This window comes from Ascaphus truei, chromosome 13 (genome assembly GCF_040206685.1).
Source record: "Ascaphus truei isolate aAscTru1 chromosome 13, aAscTru1.hap1, whole genome shotgun sequence".
NCBI classification, from domain to species: Eukaryota; Metazoa; Chordata; class Amphibia; order Anura; family Ascaphidae; genus Ascaphus; species Ascaphus truei.
Window position 1 is genome coordinate 5,059,134 of NC_134495.1, and position 21,237 is coordinate 5,080,370.

General features: G+C 46.5%; 1 protein-coding gene across 2 annotated transcripts in view; it reads left to right on the top strand.

Moving 5' to 3' along the window:
• HECTD4 (HECT domain E3 ubiquitin protein ligase 4) overlaps positions 1 to 21,237 on the top strand; it is a 170,654-nt gene that overhangs the window by 32,967 nt on the left and 116,450 nt on the right. The window contains exons 7-17 of one of the 2 annotated variants that reach the window (XM_075568133.1): positions 1,988 to 2,158; positions 3,514 to 3,706; positions 6,083 to 6,244; positions 10,071 to 10,184; positions 12,398 to 12,538; positions 13,850 to 14,082; positions 15,284 to 15,429; positions 16,457 to 16,527; positions 17,792 to 17,897; positions 19,815 to 19,935; positions 20,821 to 20,949. In XM_075568133.1, coding sequence (XP_075424248.1) covers positions 1,988 to 2,158; positions 3,514 to 3,706; positions 6,083 to 6,244; positions 10,071 to 10,184; positions 12,398 to 12,538; positions 13,850 to 14,082; positions 15,284 to 15,429; positions 16,457 to 16,527; positions 17,792 to 17,897; positions 19,815 to 19,935; positions 20,821 to 20,949 — 1,587 coding nt within the window. The remainder of the gene's footprint in view (positions 1 to 1,987; positions 2,159 to 3,513; positions 3,707 to 6,082; positions 6,245 to 10,070; positions 10,185 to 12,397; positions 12,539 to 13,849; positions 14,083 to 15,283; positions 15,430 to 16,456; positions 16,528 to 17,791; positions 17,898 to 19,814; positions 19,936 to 20,820; positions 20,950 to 21,237) is intronic. The other variant, XM_075568134.1, reaches the window with a different exon arrangement.

Below are 21,237 nucleotides of genomic sequence, written 5' to 3' on the forward strand. Positions count from 1 at the left end.
GGGGTGGGCAGGCAGGCAGTGACTGGGGGGGTGGGCAGGCAGTGATGGGGGGTGGACAGGCAGGCAGTGACGTGTGTGGGGGATGGGCAGGCAGGCAGTGACTGTGGGGGGGGGTGGGCAGGCAGGCAGTGACTGGGGGGGTGGTCAGGCAGTGATGGGGGGGTGGGCAGGCAGTGACTGGGGTGGATGGGCAGGCAGTGATAGGGGTGGGTGGGGGGGATGGGCGGGCTGTGATAGGGGTTTTAGGCAGTGATGTGGGTGGGGGGGGTGGGCAGGCAGTGATATGGGTGGGTGGGGGAGATGGGCAGGCAGTGATAGGGGTGGGGGGGTTGGGCAGGCAGTGATAGGGGTCGGTGGGGTGGCTGGGCAGGCAGTGATAGGGGTGGGTGGGTATAGGGGTTTTAAGCAATGATAGGGGTAGGTGGGGTGTGGGCAGTCAGTGATAGGGGTGGGTGGGGGGGGGGTGGGCAGGCAGTGATAGGGGTGGGTGGGGGGTGGGCAGTCAGTGATAGGGGTTTTAGGCAGTGATGTGGGTGGGGGGGGGGTGGGCAGGCAGTGATAGGGGTGGGTGGGGGAGATGGGCAGGCAGTGATAGGGGTGGGGGGGGGTGGGCAGGCAGTGATAGGGGTCGGTGGGGTGGCTGGGCAGGCAGTGATAGGGGTGAGTGGGTATAGGGGTTTTAGGCAGTAATAGGGGTGGGTGGGGGGGTGGGCAGGCAGTGATAGGGGTGGGTGGGGGGGGTGGGCAGGCAGTGATAGGGGTGGGTGGGGGGGGTGGGCAGGCAGTGATACGGGTCGGTGGGGTGGCTGGGCAGGCAGTGATAGGGGTGGGTGGGTATAGGGGTTTTAGGCAGTGATAGGGGTGGGTGGGGGGGGGGGTGGGCAGGCAGTGATAGGGGTGGGTGGGGGAGATGGGCAGGCAGTGATAGGGGTGGGGGGGGGTGGGCAGGCAGTGATAGGGGTCGGTGGGGTGGCTGGGCAGGCAGTGATGGGTGGGTGGGTATAGGGGTTTTAGGCAGTGATAGGGGTGGGTGGGGGGTGGGCAGTCAGTGATAGGGGTGGGTGGGGGGGTGGGCAGGCAGTGATAGGGGTGGGTGGGGGGGGTGGACAGGCAGTGACTGGGGTAGGTGGGGGGGGGGGGGTGCGCGGGAAGGAGCCAGCATCACAATCTCCCCCTGGCGCCCTGATCCCGAGGAGGCATACCCCCCAGCTCGCCCATATATCCGTCTCTCCCCCTGCGTTTCCTCACCTCGCACCCGTCCGCGCTCCTCCTCGGGCTGCCCCTGGGTCTCTCCTCCCTCCTGGCCTCCTCTGGCTACCGGGCTGATACAGAGGAGCTAGGCCGCGGCCCAACCTACCCCCTCCGGGTACCGGCTGCACTCCACATCCACGTCGGTGGTGTCCGCCCCCCCCGGCGAGGCAGAGCGGTACGCGCACGCATCTCACTCCCCTCTGGCTGCAGATAGGAGCCGGTGAAGGGAGAGGCAGAGAGAGCCGGGTGGCGTGCTCTGGGGGGGGGGGGGGGGAGGGGGAGCGGGCTCAGGGGTGGGGGAAGTGAGAGCTGGGGAAGGGAGAACGCTGGGGAGCGGGCTCAGGGGTGGGGGGGGGGAAGGGAGAGCGCTGGGGAGCGGGCTCGGGTTGAGGGGGGAAGGGAGAGCGCCGGGGAGCGGGCTCAAAGGCGTGGTGTGTGTGAGGCTGGCGGGCATGTGGTGTGTGAGTGTGGGAAGGGCGTATGCGGTGGCAAGTGCGGAGGGGGAGGAGGGTGATAGAGAAGGGGGGGGGGGTCAAGGCCTGAGGGGTTAGAGGGGGGAGTATTGTACTTACTTAGTTCTGTGTCGTGGTCAGCGTCTCCAGGGGTGAGGGGTGAGTGGATTTTGAGAAATATATATATATATATAGATACAATGCTGTGCTTCTCAATCACCTTCCTTATCTGTACAGAGGGAGCACTGTGACATAACAGCCTGTCTCTTCCCTCTGAATCCCAGGTATGTCAGATAGTCACAATGCCACCCAATCATTTCCCCGTCGGCAGCAACCTGACTACCGTACACCTCTCTTCCGACGGCACGTATTGTTACTGGCTCTGGTCTCCAGCCAGTCTGAACGAGAAGACTCCAAAAGGGCACTCCGTCTTCATGGACATCTTCCAACTAAATGTGAGTCCCAATCTGTCTTCAGGTTTAAGTTTGTTTGTGGGAGAGGTCCCTGTGGGAGATCCCGGTGTGATCAGCGAGCGCTTGTACAGCCAGTGTCCCATCCACCCCTTATCTCTATTGGTTCTCTGATAAGGACAGGGGGGTGATAAAGGGAAAGAAAACACCTGATTGACAAACACTCCCCCCCATTCAGAGACCCCTAAGGAATTAAACTGGCTGATTGTGGGATTGCAGCTGTAAGAGCCAGTCCGCTGGCGGTTACACGGCACATTTCTTCTTATTTCACGTATTCCTTCAATGATAACACAAGGGAACTTGAAATGAGCCCTGCGCAACCTTGTGTGTTCTGCGGGCAATTGGTCCACAAGGTGAGAGCACAAAGAAAGTATACATCAAACAAACTTAAAGCAGCAATCTTCCCCCCTCCCTCCTCCCTCCCCCCTCCCTCCTCCCTCCCCCCCTCCCTCCCTCCCTCTATCCCCAGAAGCATATATGTTAGTGACTTGTCCCCCTGAGCACATCCCAATACAGTAACCTTTAAACTGCTCTGGGCTCTGGGGAGAGCTCCATTTTAACCTCCTGCACACTTAATATTTTGCTTATATCTCCTGAATGGAGCATCAGATTTCAAAAATAAAAGGGCAGAATCTCTTAAAGTGGCATAAGGCGATCAGCTCAAACTGCTGCTTTAAGTCCCCTGTTCAGCATAGCTCCTGGGGAGATGCTGTATCCTACAGTATTTCATCGTTCCGATGGAGTTTGCGCATGATTCTTCCTCTGCCCATACGGCGTATTTACATACCAGTGTAATGACATTAGTCAGCTTGTAATATTGCTGCTTCTTCTCCGACGTGCACTCCTTTCTGTACTGCTATGAATTTGATTCAATCTTAACAAACCAAGACTGGTCCTCAATACAATAGGTTTCCTTATACAATCAGATTCTATAGTTATGACAGCATTTTACAAGAGCATTTTGACTTTTTGTACACAATCTTTCAAACCCACATACAAATCAGGTCGTCCACTCATTGTGAAGATCAGGTTGTCCACGCATTACTATTGTGAAAATCAGGAAATATGTTGTGAAACCATTAAAACGGTCAGTGCAGGTCAAGTCCTAAAGTTCATTTTTCAGGTGAATTATGGGACCAAAAGTTGTTTGCGTTTGGCCTATGCTGCCACCTGTGTGGATTGCTGTTACCGGATGCGAGCAATACCACCGCCAATCCATAAACCCACAGAGAACTCATTCTTTCTCAAGTTGGGATTGCAGCTTTTGTTTTCGGAGCAGCCGGTTCCTGTATGTGACCGGTAACATTATTAATATCCTACATCTCTTGTGTACTCTGCAGGTAGAAAACGGCGTGTGCACGGCAAAGCCTCTGCGGGAACGCGTCATATTAATGAGAAAGGAGGGGGAGTCTGCAAAAAGTATCAATGAGATGCTGCTGAGCAGGTTGTCGCGATACCGAGCTTCTCCGTCTGCAACGCTGGCTGCCCTCACTGGGTCAACAATCTCTAACACACTGAAAGAGGACCAGACAGGTACGATGCATTCTCTGTAACCGGACCTGTATATGAAAGCACACTGAGAGATTCACTTCCTCCAGGTCACAATTTCCGGAACTCCAACAATTACTGCTGCTAATGGTTTTGAAAAAAAGAAAATAATTTATTTTTTTTGGTTTCAAACATTTGATTAGATTTTCAGTAAAACACAAGTATTAGAAAATATGGCAGTAAATCCATACAAATACACATACTAAAGTAGTAATGTGGTGGAAAAACGGTAAACATATCGTATTATACCAAACTAATTAATTACTATTGACCAAATTATACCCGCACATATAAATTTACAGATGGTAACTCAGTTGGTAAAGAAACTGACTAGTACTGTGTCAGAGTTTATACTGTGTTAAAGAAAGAAAATAATCAGAAGTAAAAGTAACCGAGGAGGGAAGGGGAAGGGGAAAGGGATGGGAGGTGGGGGACTCAAAATTTGGACCCTAAACATAAAAAAAAAAAAAAAAAATATTAGAGCATTTTCCAGAAATATTAAATACCATAAAAGCCTGGCAAAGCGAATTTCGACACATCCCCACCTTGTATTCCTCTCTGCCAGCCCTGGAATGTAAGAAGTACATTGGGGAGATCTGTCAAAGTCTCTTGTCTGCAAAACGTAGGCAAAAATGCAACACCAGATTTAGGAAAAAGTTAGCTTTCGTGTTTTTTTTCTCTCTGTACCTGGCATGGTCTTTGCAAAAATATTGGTGCTAGGGGTCATTGTTATCTTATGGGGGCATTGTATCAAACAGGGTTTCATTGATCCAGGCATTCAAAATAGTGAAGGACATGGTGTATCTGTCCAATGGGAAGACCTTCACCAGAGAAATGTTGAAATCGGATTGCTCTACTGATTAACTGTTTGAAATGTCAAGGACAATAAAGGCACACAGATTGCCGCCCTCTGTAAGGGGCTTGTTCATGGACTCGCCCACAGATTGCCGCCCTCTGTAAGGGGCTTGTTCATGGACTCGCCCACAGATTGCCGCCCTCTGTAAGGGGCTTGTTCATGGACTCGCCCACAGATTGCCGCCCTCTGTAAGGGGCTTGTTCATGGACTCGCCCACAGATTGCCGCCCTCTGTAAGGGGCTTGTTCATGGACTCGCCCACAGATTGCCGCCCTCTGTAAGGGGCTTGTTCATGGACTCGCCCACAGATTGCCGCCCTCTGTAAGGGGCTTGTTCATGGACTCGCCCACAGATTGCCGCCCTCTGTAAGGGGCTTGTTCATGGACTCGCCCACAGATTGCCGCCCTCTGTAAGGGGCTTGTTCATGGACACGCCCACAGATTGCCGCCCTCTGTAAGGGGCTTGTTCATGGACACGCCCACAGATTGCCGCCCTCTGTAAGGGGCTTGTTCATGGACTCGCCCACAGATTGCCGCCCTCTGTAAGGGGCTTGTTCATGGACTCGCCCACAGATTGCCGCCCTCTGTAAGGGGCTTGTTCATGGACTCGCCCACAGATTGCCGCCCTCTGTAAGGGGCTTGTTCATGGACTCGCCCACAGATTGCCGCCCTCTGTAAGGGGCTTGTTCATGGACTCGCCCACAGATCAGCTTTTTCTAGAGATTAGTATTCTGTATTTGTAAAGCGCCAACATGTTCTGCAGCGCGATACGGGGGGAAGGGGGGGCGGAGTGACGTTAATAACATAAACAGTTAAATACAAGTAAGGACAGACGAGCGCAAACAGGTATACAAGGTAATGAGGGCCCTGCTCCTGAGAGCTTACACTCTACACCAGGAGCGGCCAACTCCAGTACTCAAGGGCCACCAACAGGTCAGGATTTCAGGATAATCCTGCTTCAGCACAGGTGGTACAGTCAATGATTGAGCCACCTGTGCTGAAGCAGGGATATCCTGAAGACCTGACCTGTTGGTGGTCCTTGAGGACTGAAGTTGGCCACTCCTGGTCTAGAGGGAATTTATGGGCAATGTTGAAACAAAGTGGCTGCTCAATGTGGGAGGGAGGGATGCCAGTTTCTTAACCACGCAGCCACTCCTACTCCTGTTAACCTGTGTATGTTAGTAGACAGGTACGTATTGCTGCAAAAACCCTATTTTGCTACTTCCTTTTTGGCTCGACCTACATCTTTGGTTAATGGTGCTCCTCTATCTTCTCAGTGGCAGAGGAATTGTCAAATCAAACTGTTCTTCTGCTTCTGACATTTGACCAAGGGGATTGTCCACTGTTCAAAGCAGGAAAGCCAAATCTGTACAATCAATGCGAAGTTACTCGGAGGGTACCCATGTGTCTCTAACTGGGGAACACAGTTAGAATTTTTTGGCAGGCAATGCATAATTAATAGTTTAGGCCGAATGCTGAAACTCACGAACTCCATTCAATATTGTAGCTGCAAATACAAGCTGTGGGCTTCCTCTGAAGATGTTACGCAAGACTCCAATGTATACCTGTGGGACATACTTGGTACTTATTGTGCCTCCACCAGGAGGGTCTGGGAGCTCGGCAACAAGATCCCTATTTGGTGGGACCAGCGGCTTGTCTTCTCTGAAAGGTAAGTGCACCGTATCCAAGTGATGGAACCCGTTAGCAGCCAATGCCGGCGGCAAGAAACGATCCCACGAGTCTGTAGATCTTGTTCAGTTCCTCGGCTTTTCTCGGTGGAAAACAGGGCGGACGATATATGTTGAACTGAGGTCACCCTGGGTGTTATCTGGGAGCGTTCTGATTCAAAGCATGTCACAAGAAACGCTACGACACACCCAAACAGCTTTTACTAACGCATAACATAGGGAATAACATGTTATATAATATTGAAATAACTTTATAAAACCTGTTGCCGTTTGCCAAACCATGTACGTTTGCGGTATGCTTTACGCTTACCGTAAGGGCACGCTTTGCGTCCTTTATTTTTCATCGTTTTATTTTTATTTCATTTGCAATTTTCTGGTAATCTCAAAGCATTTTCTCTCTCATTCAAAACACGAAGCATCCGAAGTTCTGATCGGGTTTTTAAATTTTTAAAAAAACATAAATTAGATTAATATTCAAAAATCCTTTGGCGAGGGTCTTCTACGTTAAATACAGTAAATAACACTGGCATTTAACATATGTTTGTCCTACAGTATATCACTGGTTCCCAACCTTTTTAAACTTGCCCTCCTCCCCCCCCCCCGTTAATTTTGTCTTTGGGACTTCCATTGTGTATTTATTGCACAAAGCAAACTAACCGAGGTTTGAAGATCGGGAACTCACAAAATCTTATTTAAAAGAATTAAGGAGCAAAATATTCCCCATATTGTGATATTAACCCAGGAAAACGACATTGTTTCCCAGTGTAAGTTTTTGTAATCTCCTTTCTCTCTCTACTTTGCACTGTATACCCTACTTTTTCTTTGCCATTTCCTATATCTCTTGGTGTATATGCCCCTCACGTAACTGTGAGCCCTCCCCTAGAAAGTCTTCTGGATCCCCCCAGGTAGAAAAACAATGTCCTTTATATGGCAAACAACTGTTTTTATTTTATACAAAATACAAATCAGGAGCACACAATTAGCAGTTAGGTGATCAGTGGCTAAGTCATAAATATCTGATTAAAAAGAAAATAAGTCATACGCACTAAACGCAGAAAGTGGAGAATTATAGGAATAAATAACAAAGTGTAAGTGAAGTGCAAATTGCACTTGAAAGTGATGAACACCAGATAGTGCCCCGGTGCAAACAAGTAAGGAGTTCTTCAAATAACACGTGGTGATAATGTTCAAAGGGATTCATGGTTGAAAAAAGCTTCCCTTGGGAAACGAGTCTGCAGCTTTGCAATAACGATGGCTCTGCGTCCCGGATCTGGGAGGAATCCAAAAAAGAAAAATGGGCAAAAACTCAGTGTTGTGTTAAAAATGATATTATTGGTATACAAATTGTGGTCAAATATGCACAGGGTTGCCACCTTCTATTGAAGGCTGACCCCGGAGACTTTTTGCAATTAGATTACATTTTTAAAATGTATTTACTTTATTTATATATTTTTCTTACCTTCTCCGGCGGTGGCATCTCCCTGCAAGGTCCAGTCAGCATGGCACCCAAGGCTGGATTAACCATTAAGCAAAATAAGCACGTGCTTTGGGCATCAAGGGAAGGGGGCAGCACAGAAATGTTCCATTGCCGGATTTACCATGGACCATATGGTGCAAAACTGCAAATGGTGCAGCTGGACCACGTTCCACAAAAAGGGGCTCCCACAATAAATGAAAAAATGACATAAATATATATATATACAATAATAAAAATAATAATAAAATAGTAATAATAGAGGTTAATGGTATACATTAATCTTGGGAATACAACAAAATTAGAAACTGGTAACCTGCCACACGGTCCCCCGAGGCTCACGTGCTCGTTCTTGTCTTGGTCATGTCGGCTGTCCCGTTCAGTCATCCACTGAGAGTGAGTGCAGGGGCGCTCAGTACAGTGACATTTTAGAAGCATTAGAATGTAGAAGAAGAGAAGAAGAGAAGCAAATAAGGTGCAAGAGCTAGAATTCGTTTTTATGTTGAATTTTTGGGATGAGATTTTGCAAAATGTTCATAGAGTAAGCCAAGTTCTACAGAATGAGGATGTGAACTTAAAAACACGTGCAGATCTGTATGGATCATTAGCTAACCAACTGTGGACTACACGAGATGACTTTGAAAGATATGAAGCAGCTACAAAGGAAATGCTACCAGATGTTGCTTACAAGACAGCTCAAACTCGCAAATGTATCAGAAAGAAGGTACCCAATGACGGAGAGCACCAGAAGTATATCTGAATGCCAGAGATACGGTAAATTTCGTATCGCCACTTTTTACACAATTGTTGACAAACTTGAAACTGAGATGAGAAGAAGAGGAGAGATATACAAAGAAATAGCAGAGAGATTTTCTTTTCTAAGTGACGTGCCACATAATGTCACTTCATCATCTTCTGAAATTGAAAGGTATTCTCAGTGTTGTCACAAGCTGATTGATGCTTAGTTACCCAGAGGACTTGAACACTCATTTCTCCGCTGAGCTTCAGCAGTTTCACTCATATGTGCGTCATAAGTTCAGTGCAACAGAAAATGTAAAAACAAGATTCAGTCATGCTGAACGTTATAAAATAATTGTAGAAGACAATATTGAGTGCGCCTTTCCAAATGTAGACATTTGCTTTCGTATATTTTTAACATTAATGGTCACAAATTGCTCAGCTGAGCGTTCATTTTCTCAGTTGAAGTATATTTAAAATCCCAACAGAACAACTATGAAGCAAGGCCGGCTGGATGCATTATGTCTGCTAAGTATAGAAGCAGATGTGTTACGTAAGATTCGTTTTGAGGATCTGATCAAAGACTTTGCAATTAGCAAAAGTAGGAGAAAACTTTTCAAATATAAATAAAGTGGAAGTATACAAAAATAAACATTATTTTCCATCTTACAGTAAGTTTTGTTTAATTTCGAAAAATACAATTTTATTTTACAGTTTATTATAGTTTATATTTTGAATTAGATATATATGGGGACACCAAAATCTTTTAAGTGCTTAGGGCTCTAAAGGTCTTAATCCGGCCCTGATGGCACCGCTTAACATTACAGAGCCATGACCGTGTGACGTCGCGGAGTCATGTTGACGGGACACTACAGGGGGAGATGCCTTCGCCCGGAGACCTTTCGGGTAAACCCGTAGGCTGGAGATAAGTGGCCGAAACCCGTAGTCTCCGGGTCAAACCCAGAGTGGTGGCGACCCCGGATATGCACGTATAACAAGGTTCATTAAAACAAGCATTTGTGGTATAAAAACCGGAGCAATTGATTGAGCAATCATCTCTCCGGCTGTTCGAGTGGCGGGTTGTGGTGTTTTCCTGGCCTGGACTACAGGTGTTTGCCTGAGTAGGATCGCAGCACTGCTCCCGGGATTGCGGTTTTAGCCACCACCAACTGTCATCGTGTTCCTGACCGTTTGCCGGTGTGAGGGTCTGCCCACTTCGGGCTTTCATACCACAAATGCTTGTTTTACCTAATCTTGTGGTAAGGCATATCTTGGCACAATTTTTATACCAATAATATCATTTTTAATACTACACGGATTTTTTGTGCTTTTTCTTTGTATTTTGTGAAGTTTTCCTATGTGAGTTCGACAAAAGGTACCTTGAGCTTCATCAAATTGTTTAACTCTCTCGTGCCATCCACCTTAATGGCGTTACTGAGCACCAAACTCCGGCCTAGTTTTGTAAATAGGACCCTTGAAAGGTGATTGGTGAGGGCTGAACTGTTGTATATAATCTAAAACATGGCTGACGTTTTAATATAAGCGATGCCAATAAGATACTGGTACCAGTGCTCACTGGGGTGTTTTTATTTTAGTTCTTGCTTCCAGTCTGGTGTTTAACCTCTCCGATGGGCAGTTCACTAACAGAGCTGACCTGATTGACGCTGCTGGGAGCTCTCTCGGACGCGGTGCGCTGGTGCCAGGACTCGGTAAGAAACAAAGTAGTCTTGCCGGCGGACCCGATGGGATCCCTTTTGTAACAGCCGTTGCCATGTTTATGTATTATCCTGACAACATTCTTACATGTGTGCAAATGCCAAACCGGTGCTGGAAGACACCTACTGCAGCTCCTTGCCCACTTTTAGCAGAGATGGCATGTGCAGTGCATTCATTACACTGACAGGGGTGGGCAACTTCAGTCCTTAAGAACCACCAACAGGTCAGGTTTTCAGGATATTCTTGCTTCAGCACATGTGGCTCAATCAGTCCCTTCAGTATAGGTGGCTCAATCAGAGGCTCAGTCTTCGACCCTCAAGGGCCACCAACAGGTCAGGTTTTCAGGATATCCCTGCTTCAGCCCAGGTTGTGCAGTCTTCGACTGAGCCTCTGATTGAGCCACCTGGGCTGAAACTGGGATATCCTGAAAACCTGACCTGTTGGTGGCCCTTGAGGACTGGAGCTGGCCACTCCTACTCTTAGACGTTACTGTAAAGTAGCCCATAACTGCAGAGGTTAGACCATGCTCAATCCATGAGCTGCAAGTAGCTACCCTCTACCTCTAATCATCTCATAAGTATCTTATTTTACTTCACTTGCTAATGATTCGTTTTGGTAATCAAATCAGAAGGGATTTGTACAACATTGTCCTCACTGTCCTTGTCTTGGGTTTCCAAGTACGGAGTTCAATGTGTTGGCCGCACGGCTGCTCCCACTCCAGACATCTTCTCCATCATTACTTCTAACTGAATGTTGGGTTGGACATTACGAAATGAAGGTTTGTAGGTTATTGAACCCAAATAAGAAAGAACGGGTACAGTGGTTCCAACTGGGGATAATACATTTTTTTGTTTTGAAGACGGCCCTGGTCTATTAGTTTAGTACAGGCATACCCCGGTTTAAGTACACTCACTTTGAGTACACTCGCGAGTAAGGACATCTCGCCCAATAGGCAAACGGCAGCTTGTGCATGTGCCTGTCAGCACGTCCTGAACAGCAATACCGGCTCCCTACCTGTACCGAAGCTGTGCGCAAGCGGGGAGACTATATAGAGCCTGTTACAAATGCGTTATTTACATCAGTTATGCACGTATATGATGATTGCAGTACAGTACATGCATCGATAAGTGGAGAAAAGGTAGTGCTTCACTTTAAGTACATTTTCACTTTACATACATGCTCCGGTCCCATTGCGTACGTTAATGCGGGGTATGCCTGTAATAGTTTCCATCATGCATGTAAGAAGTTTACTGGCAGCCCTACAGGGTAAGATTGGGGATAACCGCAATAATGGAATCTCCGCCTTGAGTACATCAAACTACCTACTTAGGACCAGATCCACCAAACGGTGCTGTATGAATGGGAGTAAAGTCGTGCTAAAGCTTTGCACCTTTTGTGAATTTGGGCCATAGATTGCCAGGGCAATAACCGAAACATGTTCTAGAACAGGGATGGCCAACTCCAGTCCTCTAGGTCCACCAACAGGTCAGGTTTTCAGCATATACCAGCTTTAGCACAGGTGGCTGAATCAGTGGCTCAGTCGTTGACTGCACCACCTGTGCTGAAGCAGCGATATCCTAAAAACCTGACCTGTTAGTAGCCCTTGAGGACTGGAGTTGGCCACCTCTGTTCTAGAGGTATTTAATATAGTTTACCTCTACAAATTCCCTGTATTGTTGGTATATATATATATATTTATTTTTTTTCAAACCAGAAGATGTTTTTTTTAAAACTTATGGAAAGTGCGTTAGGCGATTGGAGGATTATGCGTTTCCAAGTTATATGTGCTAAATTCTGCGCCACCGCGTCAGAAAATGATTTATTCAACTTGTCACGTTTTAGTAAGGTAACATGTAGGACAATACTCTTTAGAATTATTTGTATATTATATAGATCTTAACTATAAACAAGCCTGATTATCTGTTAAGAGTTGGGACAGCAGATTAAATATAGCCGCTATTTGCCCAAAATTCCCTTTGACGTTAGTCAGAGTTTGCAGCTGAAAACGTCCCAAACCGTCACTTTATACAATTCGGAATCAGCCCCGAAGCCTCAAGAAAAGGTCTCCAGTTAATCATTTTGGTTTCTCACCTCTAGGATAGACAACAAAGGGAAGTTGTGTTGAGCAACTTCTAGAACGCGCAGAATACATTTTATAAATTATAAACAAATGCTGCTATTTCTCTCTTCTGTGCTTCACCTGCAGGTGCTTGTTATGATACCATGAATAACATGATCTGGACCAGCTCCAATGACTACATCGATCAGTGGTGTAATCCGGGAAACCAGGCTTTCCATGTGGTCTGTCAGAGACTCGGTGTCACTCACATCATCACCGTTCCCAAAGGTAAAGACACGCTAAAGACCACCGAGATCTTCTGCAATGTGGACGAGTCACTTAGTAGGTCATCAACTATGGAACCGTGGGCAAAATTGCAACTTCCCACCCCTCCGTAATCACTGTCCTAGCTAAGGTCTCATTGCAAATGAATAAAATAGCTATTGCATCTAAAGTGAGAACATAGTTTTGAAATGTGGTGCTAATCCTTGTGAACAATAGAAAGGCTTCAAGATCACCATGTCATTTTATTTAATTTGAATCTTATATCTATATCCAAAATTACGTCACCCAAACCCAATGGGGAGAGGAAGAGGAGACAGCACTGCATGGTCATGGGTCAAAACTGTTTTTAGTGTTGAGTATCCATAACTATAATCTGGATACTCTACTGTCCAATTCTTCTGACTCTTGACTATGCAGTGTTGTCTCAATCTCATCGTTTGATTCGGGTGAAGTATTTTTGTTTTGTGTAGAGATGGGGGCGAACCAGTTGGAATCCATTTTGCGAATTTCCGTCACGGATTGTACCAAAATCCGATCCGCACCGCCGAAATCCGAAGGTGGATTGGACACTAAAAAAATTTGACTGGATACCCTGGAATCCGCCATAGGGTCCGTTCCGCTTTCGAATTTTTAGGCACACGGATTCCGAATCCCTGAAGCACGGCTTTTACAGGAGAACGTAGAGTCTCAAGTTGTGTATATACCACCTGAAATCTCCATCTAAATAACATAGGGAGAGATTTCTGTGCTCAAAAAGGAGGACACCTGAGGTACCGAGGAGATATCCTAACGCGATATGAAAAGTATATTTAAATTACATCCCAATTCCTGAAAGGATTTCCATAAGAACTACACTGAGTGGATATGTCTAAGGCACCGTGTGAGGAATGGGGTATTGGTGTCGGGCCCAACAGGATTAGAACCCACACCCTTTGTTATTCCGGGCAGTGGCTCTAGCAGTGTGTGTTAATTCTGTTTCCCTCTGATTGGTCCCGCCTCTCTACGTGCACCACTATTTTTGGTGATGACCTTCCAGTGCTACCACATGGAACTTTCAGCATTTCCACACACAAGGTCTGATCCAACCCTACTTACATTCTCCAATGCTTCTAAAAGACCACAGTCTCACATTGCGCAACAGTGGTTATGCCAAGTTAATACATTTTCGGTAACTACTAAACGTGTACACACTTTTGATGAATAGGGTTTCTATTTATGGAAAGGTCTTTGTTTATGGTTTATTTGATGTAACTGCAATTACTACTTCTTGCTACACCAAGCCAAGTAAAGGCCCAATCTTCGCTTTTTCTGCAGGACAGGCTGTAACCACCAGTGAGGTTATTAACCAACTACTGCACCATGTTGGTGCCATGTGCGTCCACAAACTCAATCTTCTGGTTACCAGCAGCAGTTTGCCAATCACTCATTTCCTGGGCAAACAGCACCCCATTGAAGCGCATCATCTGAGCAGCATATGTGACATCATGGAGAAAGCGATGGTCAATGGCGATACATGTATTATCCGCTGCATCCTGTTGGTATTCCAGGTATTGTTCTATTTCTCAGTAGTTAAAGTGGAGGTACATTGTGGTAAAGTATCTGTCTTCATTATGGCTAGAAACTATGAGCTCCCAGAGCGCAGGCACGTGCATAGCCAATGATGGTAGGCATTTAAGTGACCGGCTACTAATGATCACTGTTATTGCCGTTAATAAATAATCCGCAATAATTGGGTCGAGCTGATATCGGGCTAATTTTGTCCGCTGGGTAACACCACATTCTCCTTTACGCCGTAGTGGAAGTGCGAGTACCTCGTACCGTTCGTTTCTTATTCTCACACACAGAGTACCACTGCTTTCTCATCCACAGACTGTTACCTTCTTTTGAAATAAAAGTGGTTTTATTTTAGGACGTGCCTCCCCTTTGCTATTTTTACAGCATTATTCCTGCTAATATCTTTATAAGATATAGCCCGAAGTGCTTAGCTCCAAAGCTTAATAAATGTGTGTGTAGATCTTGTTTAAATCACACAAACACTACTTTTGTAAGACACTTCAACCAGTGTTTTTACTTCTCCACACTACTTTATACCTTCGATTAGAATGATGCACGTTTCGGGCTTGCACATGGTGTAACTACGTTTCTTTCCAGTTTAAGGATACAGCTAAAGGACAGTATTCACGAAGAAGTCCTACTTGGGTTCCTGGTGGCATCTGCGATGTTTGCCGCTTTATTTGTTCCCTTTGAAATACTTTGCGTTTGTGCTAAGCCGCAAATAAGGGTTGTTTATAGGAACTGGTTGGGCTTGTCACCGATTTGACCTCTTCGCTGTTGGAGAGACACAGGCAACGCTCTTGCAGTTATTCTGTTCATGTTAGATTAAAGGTATGGGAGGCTGCATACCCAAAGTTGCAGCCACTCACCGGAGGACTCCTGTTATTAGTTGAACTGATGAAGGCCGCCTGTGAACGGAAACATTGGCTTTTCATTTTCCTGCATCACTGCTGTCACTTCTAAAAAAAAAAAAAAAAGAAAAAACTAACTGCAAGAGTTCTTCTAATACAACAATACTAGTACTTGTAGGGGAGTTTGTTTATCCTAATGACTAACGATTGTTGCATTCTGGAAAAAGGTACATTTGTCGGAGGTTAAGTACTTATCCAAATGCCCTCACTTGTATTAATCTTGCATGTAAATGTCAATTTCCAAGGTAGAAACTAATCATTGCCACCCCACATACGTTTGCAGGTAGTGTTCAAATTTTTCTTTGATCCCCAAACTGAGAGGAACCGTGATACCGTCCGGAGATCTGGTCTGCTACTTTGGCAGCTGCTCATGGCACCCAAGGACCAAATTTGCCCTGAGATTCAGAAAGAGGTCTGCCTGGCAATTAGGTAGGATATTTTAGTGTCTTCTGAATTCTTTAGTAGCAAATAAAAAATCCCACTGTCTCAGACAGGTCTGCAACCCTGCCTCTCCCCATTATCTCTTAGCATACAGTGGTTCCACAGCAGCCAGGGATTCTGGGAAATGATATGCAGATGAGCAGACTGTAACTTTTTGCTTCTTGTCCATTGTAACATGGGATCCCTAAAAGCTTATGCCTGCCGTATTACACAGCGTTTGCGCACAGCCTGGGTTAAAGAAGTGCAGAGCCAGTAAAACCTTCTTTGGTAGCGATTCAACGTAGGAATTGTGCATACAGCAGATGTTGTACATAGAAAGGGTCACTTCTTGCAGGGAAGTAGTAGTGTTAACGTCACTGCTTCGGAATTTGGGAATCCCAGTGTTCCTTTCCCGTGACCCTGACACGTTACGTGAAGGGGCAATTCCTCCTACGACCAAAGTGTACCAATTCCAGTGACATGTTTAGAGGGTCTTATACCTTTCTTATCAAATCTAACGCCTATAATCTGTTTGTAAAGCTACACTTGGAGGAGGGGGGGGGGGGATTGATTTCCTCGGGTCCCTCCTTTTTGTGTGTTTGGCGAGCGTTTGTAAGCCAGAGCCCCCTTCTACCCATCTCTTCCCTTTATTGGCTCTTTGACGGGGTAAAGTAAACACATGCCTCTTCAGAGGCCCCTAAGAAATTCAACTTGTAGCTCATTTCTACCTTTGCTATTGGCATTGTTAGATTTGTTTAGGGAAGCCAGTTAGACATTTTAGTTTTCTGGCTGACAACACCTGCCTCTCCGGGATAACATATAGACCCAAATCTAAGCGGTTCATTTTAGCAAAAAAAAGTATTATATGTATGAATAACAAGTGTATTTCACCGTTTTCAGCACTTACGGAAGCCCATTAGAAAGTAACGCAAATGTCATATAATTCTTAATACCATGGCTTTGTTATTACTTGGTTTGACACTGTAGTGTTGTAATATTGACCCGCCTGTCCTATATCTGTGTAATTGCATTTCAGCTCTGGTTTAAACATTTTGTATCCGGGCGAGCAGGAACTCAATAACCTGCTGAAACTGATTTTAACAGAAGGTAAGGTGACTCAAATAACGATCTTTGCATTGTTGGGGAATTCATGTTCCTTGATATAATTGTTTACTATTCAAAATATCTTGAGAAAAAAAATGCTTACATTTTTGTAAGTGTTCCGAAGACGTCTGCAATGATAGCCGTGTGTTAGTATGGGGAATGCAACATATAGGAGGATATTTTAAAAACAGTGTCCCAAAATACTAATTAAACTGCCCTATGAAGATAGGTCCTTCTCTGTCCTGGAGATAAGGTGCATCACCTTGGTAAATAAGTCCTTGGATGGGATTCTTTTGTTCCAGTATTTATTCAGAGACAGATATACAGCATCGCAGCATCATTCTTTACGGGGTTTACAGCACAGACAAGTTATGAATGGAGAATTATTCAGCACAAGTTCCAAGTAATTCTGAATTCAATACACACAGGATCACACACTTATACCAGATTTCAGGAAATCCGGATAAGTCCGTGTATGTACTTGTTTTTCCAATTACAACTGCCATTTCAACATTTCACCGATAAGCTATTCTCTGTTTCAGTTATAATAATAATAGCATGTTCTTGTGTAGCGCTGCTAGTTTTACGCAGCGCTTTACAGAGACATTTTGCAGGCACAGGTCCCTGCCCCGTGGAGCTTACAATCTATGATTTTGGTGCCTTGGGCACAGGGAGATAAGGTGACTTGCCCAAGGTCACAAAGAGCACACACCAGGAATTGAACCAGGTTCCCCTGCTTCACACTCAGTGCCAGTCAGTGTCTTTACTCACTGAGCCGCTCCTTATCCACCCTCATTATATTTTAACGAGTATGTCCTGTTATATATTTTAACTTGTACTGTTCTTGGCCTTGTCTGTTTTTCTAACATGATGACCTCCGTACTTTCCTGCCTGTTTCCAGCCTGTGATGTATGTCTTCCTAGCCTACATTTAGACTCCAATCTTATCTATTTAGCCTTGGGCTGCCGTGCATCTGCATAGTTTTTCTACTTCTGCTAATTTTCGTTAATTAAGTGCATACCAAGCAAATATGTGTGTATAGAGACAATATGGCGTCTCCCTCTTGTTTAGGATTTGAAATCTTTCCTATGTTCACCCTAAAGAGAGGTGTTTGCCTGTGGCTTATATAAGACCGTTATCAATGACGGGTTATAAGGCGCTGTGTCGGATCATTGGTATTTATTGCATTTCATGGTCTCTCTCACAGTGACTGTCTCATACATTTGTATCATGGACATTTTCAGAGACCTGAAATTCTCTTTTTTAGGGGAGAGAAACTGTGGTCTTTCCCTTCTCCGCGATGTCATCCTAACTAACTTAGCGGAACAACTTCAAAACAACCGGTTTGGCAGTGAGGAGGATGAACATTACAGGTAAATCTGGGACCTCAGGTTGTTACATAGTATCTGGAAGTATTGGTAACAGATTGATTACATTGCCATTTAAGAGCTCGTGAAGGTTTTTAGCATAATAAACGGCATTTACATTGTACACAACTCTATTGTTTCACTTTGCTGCTTGTCTGATAATGGCTCTATGCCAGCGGCGGCCAACTCCAGTCCTCAAGGGCCACCAACAGGCCAGGTATTAAGGATATCCCTGCTTCAGCACAGGTAGTGCAGTCGTTGACTGAGCCACGTGTTCTGAAGCAGGGATATCCTGAAAACCTGACCTGTTGGTGGCCTTTGAGAACTGGAGTTGGCTATTTTGCATAATTACTGATACCTATCAACTGCTTTAATATCTAATGTGTATCAAACTCTATATACTTCTGCTGCCATATACAGCCAGCGTCTCATGGAAACGAAGCCTACGTAGAGGTGTCTGCTACCCCATAACCTATTTTAGGGAACCACATGCTAGACCATATGTTTAATGTAACTGATGCAAGCCCATGCTGTGGTGAAGATGAGGTCACGATCACGCCATCCATGTCATTACAGGCGAATCTCTTTACTATTATAGATCAGTTTGCACTTATTTTTAACACGAGTAGTCCCAGTGTCCAGTTGACTGAGAGGTGATGAGACCTCACGTAGGCTCTTAGGCTTTGGTCCCGCTGCGGCCGGCCGTGGACCATCAGCTGCTTGCCTCTGTTCTTGAGGTCCCCGCTGGCTCCTTCTGGCGTGGCTGACTGCGTGCTGTGACGCGTCAGCCAGCTGGAGCTACAAGGAGCTTGTGATTTCGGCGAGTGCCGCGTCACGTGGCATGCAAGGGAACCAATCACGGATTGGATCCCAGCAGCCAATCCCATTTGCCCCCCCCCCTGCTTCGATCCCCCCCCCTGCTCCGATTCCCCCCCCCTGCTCTGATCCCCCCCCTGCTCTGATCCCCCCCCCCTGCTCTGATCCCCCCCTGCTCCGATCCCCCCCCCCTGCTCCGATCCCCCCCCCCTGCTCCGATCCCCCTTCCGATTCCCCTCCTGCTCTGATCCCCCTCCGATTCACCCCCCCGTGTGTATTTGTGTGTGTGTGCCTATGTGTGTGCGATGGTGCCTATGTGTGTGTGAGGGTGCCTGTGTGTGTGCGAGGGTGCCTGTGTGTGTGCGAGGGTGCCTGTGTGTGTGTGAGGGTGCCTGTGTGTGTGTGAGGGTGCCTGTGTGTGTGAGGGTGCCTGTGTGTGTGAGGGTGCCTGTGTGTGTGTGAGGGTGCCTGTGTGTGTGCGAGGGTGCCTGTGTGTGTGCGAGGGTGCCTGTGTGTGTGCGAGGGTGCCTGTGTGTGTGCGAGGGTGCCTGTGTGTGTGCGAGGGTGCCTGTGTGTGTGCGAGGGTGCCTGTGTGTGTGCGAGGGTGCCTGTGTGTGAGGGTGCCTGTGTGTGTGTGAGGGTGCCTGTGTGTGTGTGTGAGGGTGCCTGTGTGTGTGTGTGAGGGTGCCTGTGTGTGTGTGTGAGGGTGCCTGTGTGTGCGAGGGTGCCTGTGTGTGCGAGGGTGCCTGTGTGTGCGAGGGTGCCTGTGTGTGCGAGGGTGCCTGTGTGTGCGAGGGTGCCTGTGTGTGTGAGGGTGCCTGTGTGTGTGCGAGGGTGCCTGTGTGCGCAAGGGGCCGAGGGTGCCATGGGGCTGAGGGGGCCGAGGGGTGGCTGCAGTGCTGCGCTGTGGGGCGGTCCCGCCCTCTCACGTCATGGCCGCGCCCTCCCACCCGTTTTGGCCACGCCCGAAAAAAATTTGCCGCAGATCGCGGTGCATTGAATTGCACGCGCCGCCGGCAAGCAAGGCGGGCGTGCAGGCGCGTGCAGTGGGGCCTTAGCCTTATGGGGGATTGTTTTCTAATGTGTAATAATTTCCCCTTTTTAAAGGCTAAGTGATGAGTTGTTGCACTACATTTTGAAGATTGTCGTTCGTGAATCCTGTGTTCTGATCACCAAGTGCCAAACCGCGGCTAAAGAAGATTTCCAAAGACTCTTATCAACCGTGCCTGTAAGACCAACAAGACTTGAAGGTTTTGCCGGCGGCTGTGTTATAACTTGTAGTTTCTAAATATCTGTACTGAAAAGGTTCAAACACAAATCGTGTTTGTTATATGTTTGTTCTTGATACTGGCCTTGCATGTTGTAAGATCCTTTAGTGGCAGAGGGCTGGGAAATATGGTGCCAACAGGTTTGGGGAATAAGATTAAGCAGCTGTAAAAGCGACATAGCGATGAACTGCCCAACTGTCTGCGGGCAATTAATAGGCAATAAATACGGGGCGTCCTGTTTTAGGGGACACAGGTTTTAAGGTAACATGCTCCACTGGCAACCTTACCTTCATTTTATTTCTGCGGTTTCCTGCGTCCTGTATGTAAAGGAATAGATGCATTGTGGGTACAGAAGGGTCCAGAAACAGATTGCAGAGTCAATGTGCAAGTGGTGGCATCCATTTAATTCTGTGGTCAAAGTATGACAATGCATAGTGGTACCAAGTATCACTTCTAGTGTCTACAAATGTCCACTGTATTTGTTAACAGAAGAGGAATATATACAATAACATTCCTTCGTTTGTAGCAGAAGCGGCCAAGTCCAGTCCTCAAGGACCACCAACAGGTCAGGTTTTCTAGGTATCTCTGCTTCAGCACAGGTGGCTCAGTCAACGACTGCACCACCTGTGCTGAAGCAGGGCTATCCGGAACACCTGAGCTGTTGGTGGCCCTTGAGGACTGGACTTGGCAACTTCTGCTTAGTAGCATAAATAAGAACATAATCTTGACACGAGTCCATTGATCTCCAGCACAGAACCATGACTATTTAAATGAAAGCTTCGATGAATGCCCGTCACGGAGTAAGGAATAACGCGCACACACGTGTCTGTGTTTCTGTATCTAAGGTTGCTTCTCCTTGCCTGCTTTATTTGATGACAGTACAGAATCACCTCCTCAGTAACACTGTCTTAATCAAACCCGATGAGAATGATGACAGTGACAGCTCCCTGCAAGGGGAGACATTGAAGGTACAGGTAAACACCAGCTTTTATTCCAGTAATGCTGTTTCCTCTCAGTTCGTGACTCTCCGCTCATAGCATTTCCTATTGCAGTTGATCACTGTGCGTATGAAACTTCATGTTGTAAGCTGATATGAGCCAAATTCTCAGCGAAAAGTTTCCCGAATCGATGCCATTTAGTGCAGTTCCTATTAAAATGACTTTGTGACAATGAAACACGACCACTGGAATTCTTGCGATCTTTATTATTACATTGTTTAGGAGAACATCATTTTTCTGCCCGCGTTTTAGCAGGCTCTGCTC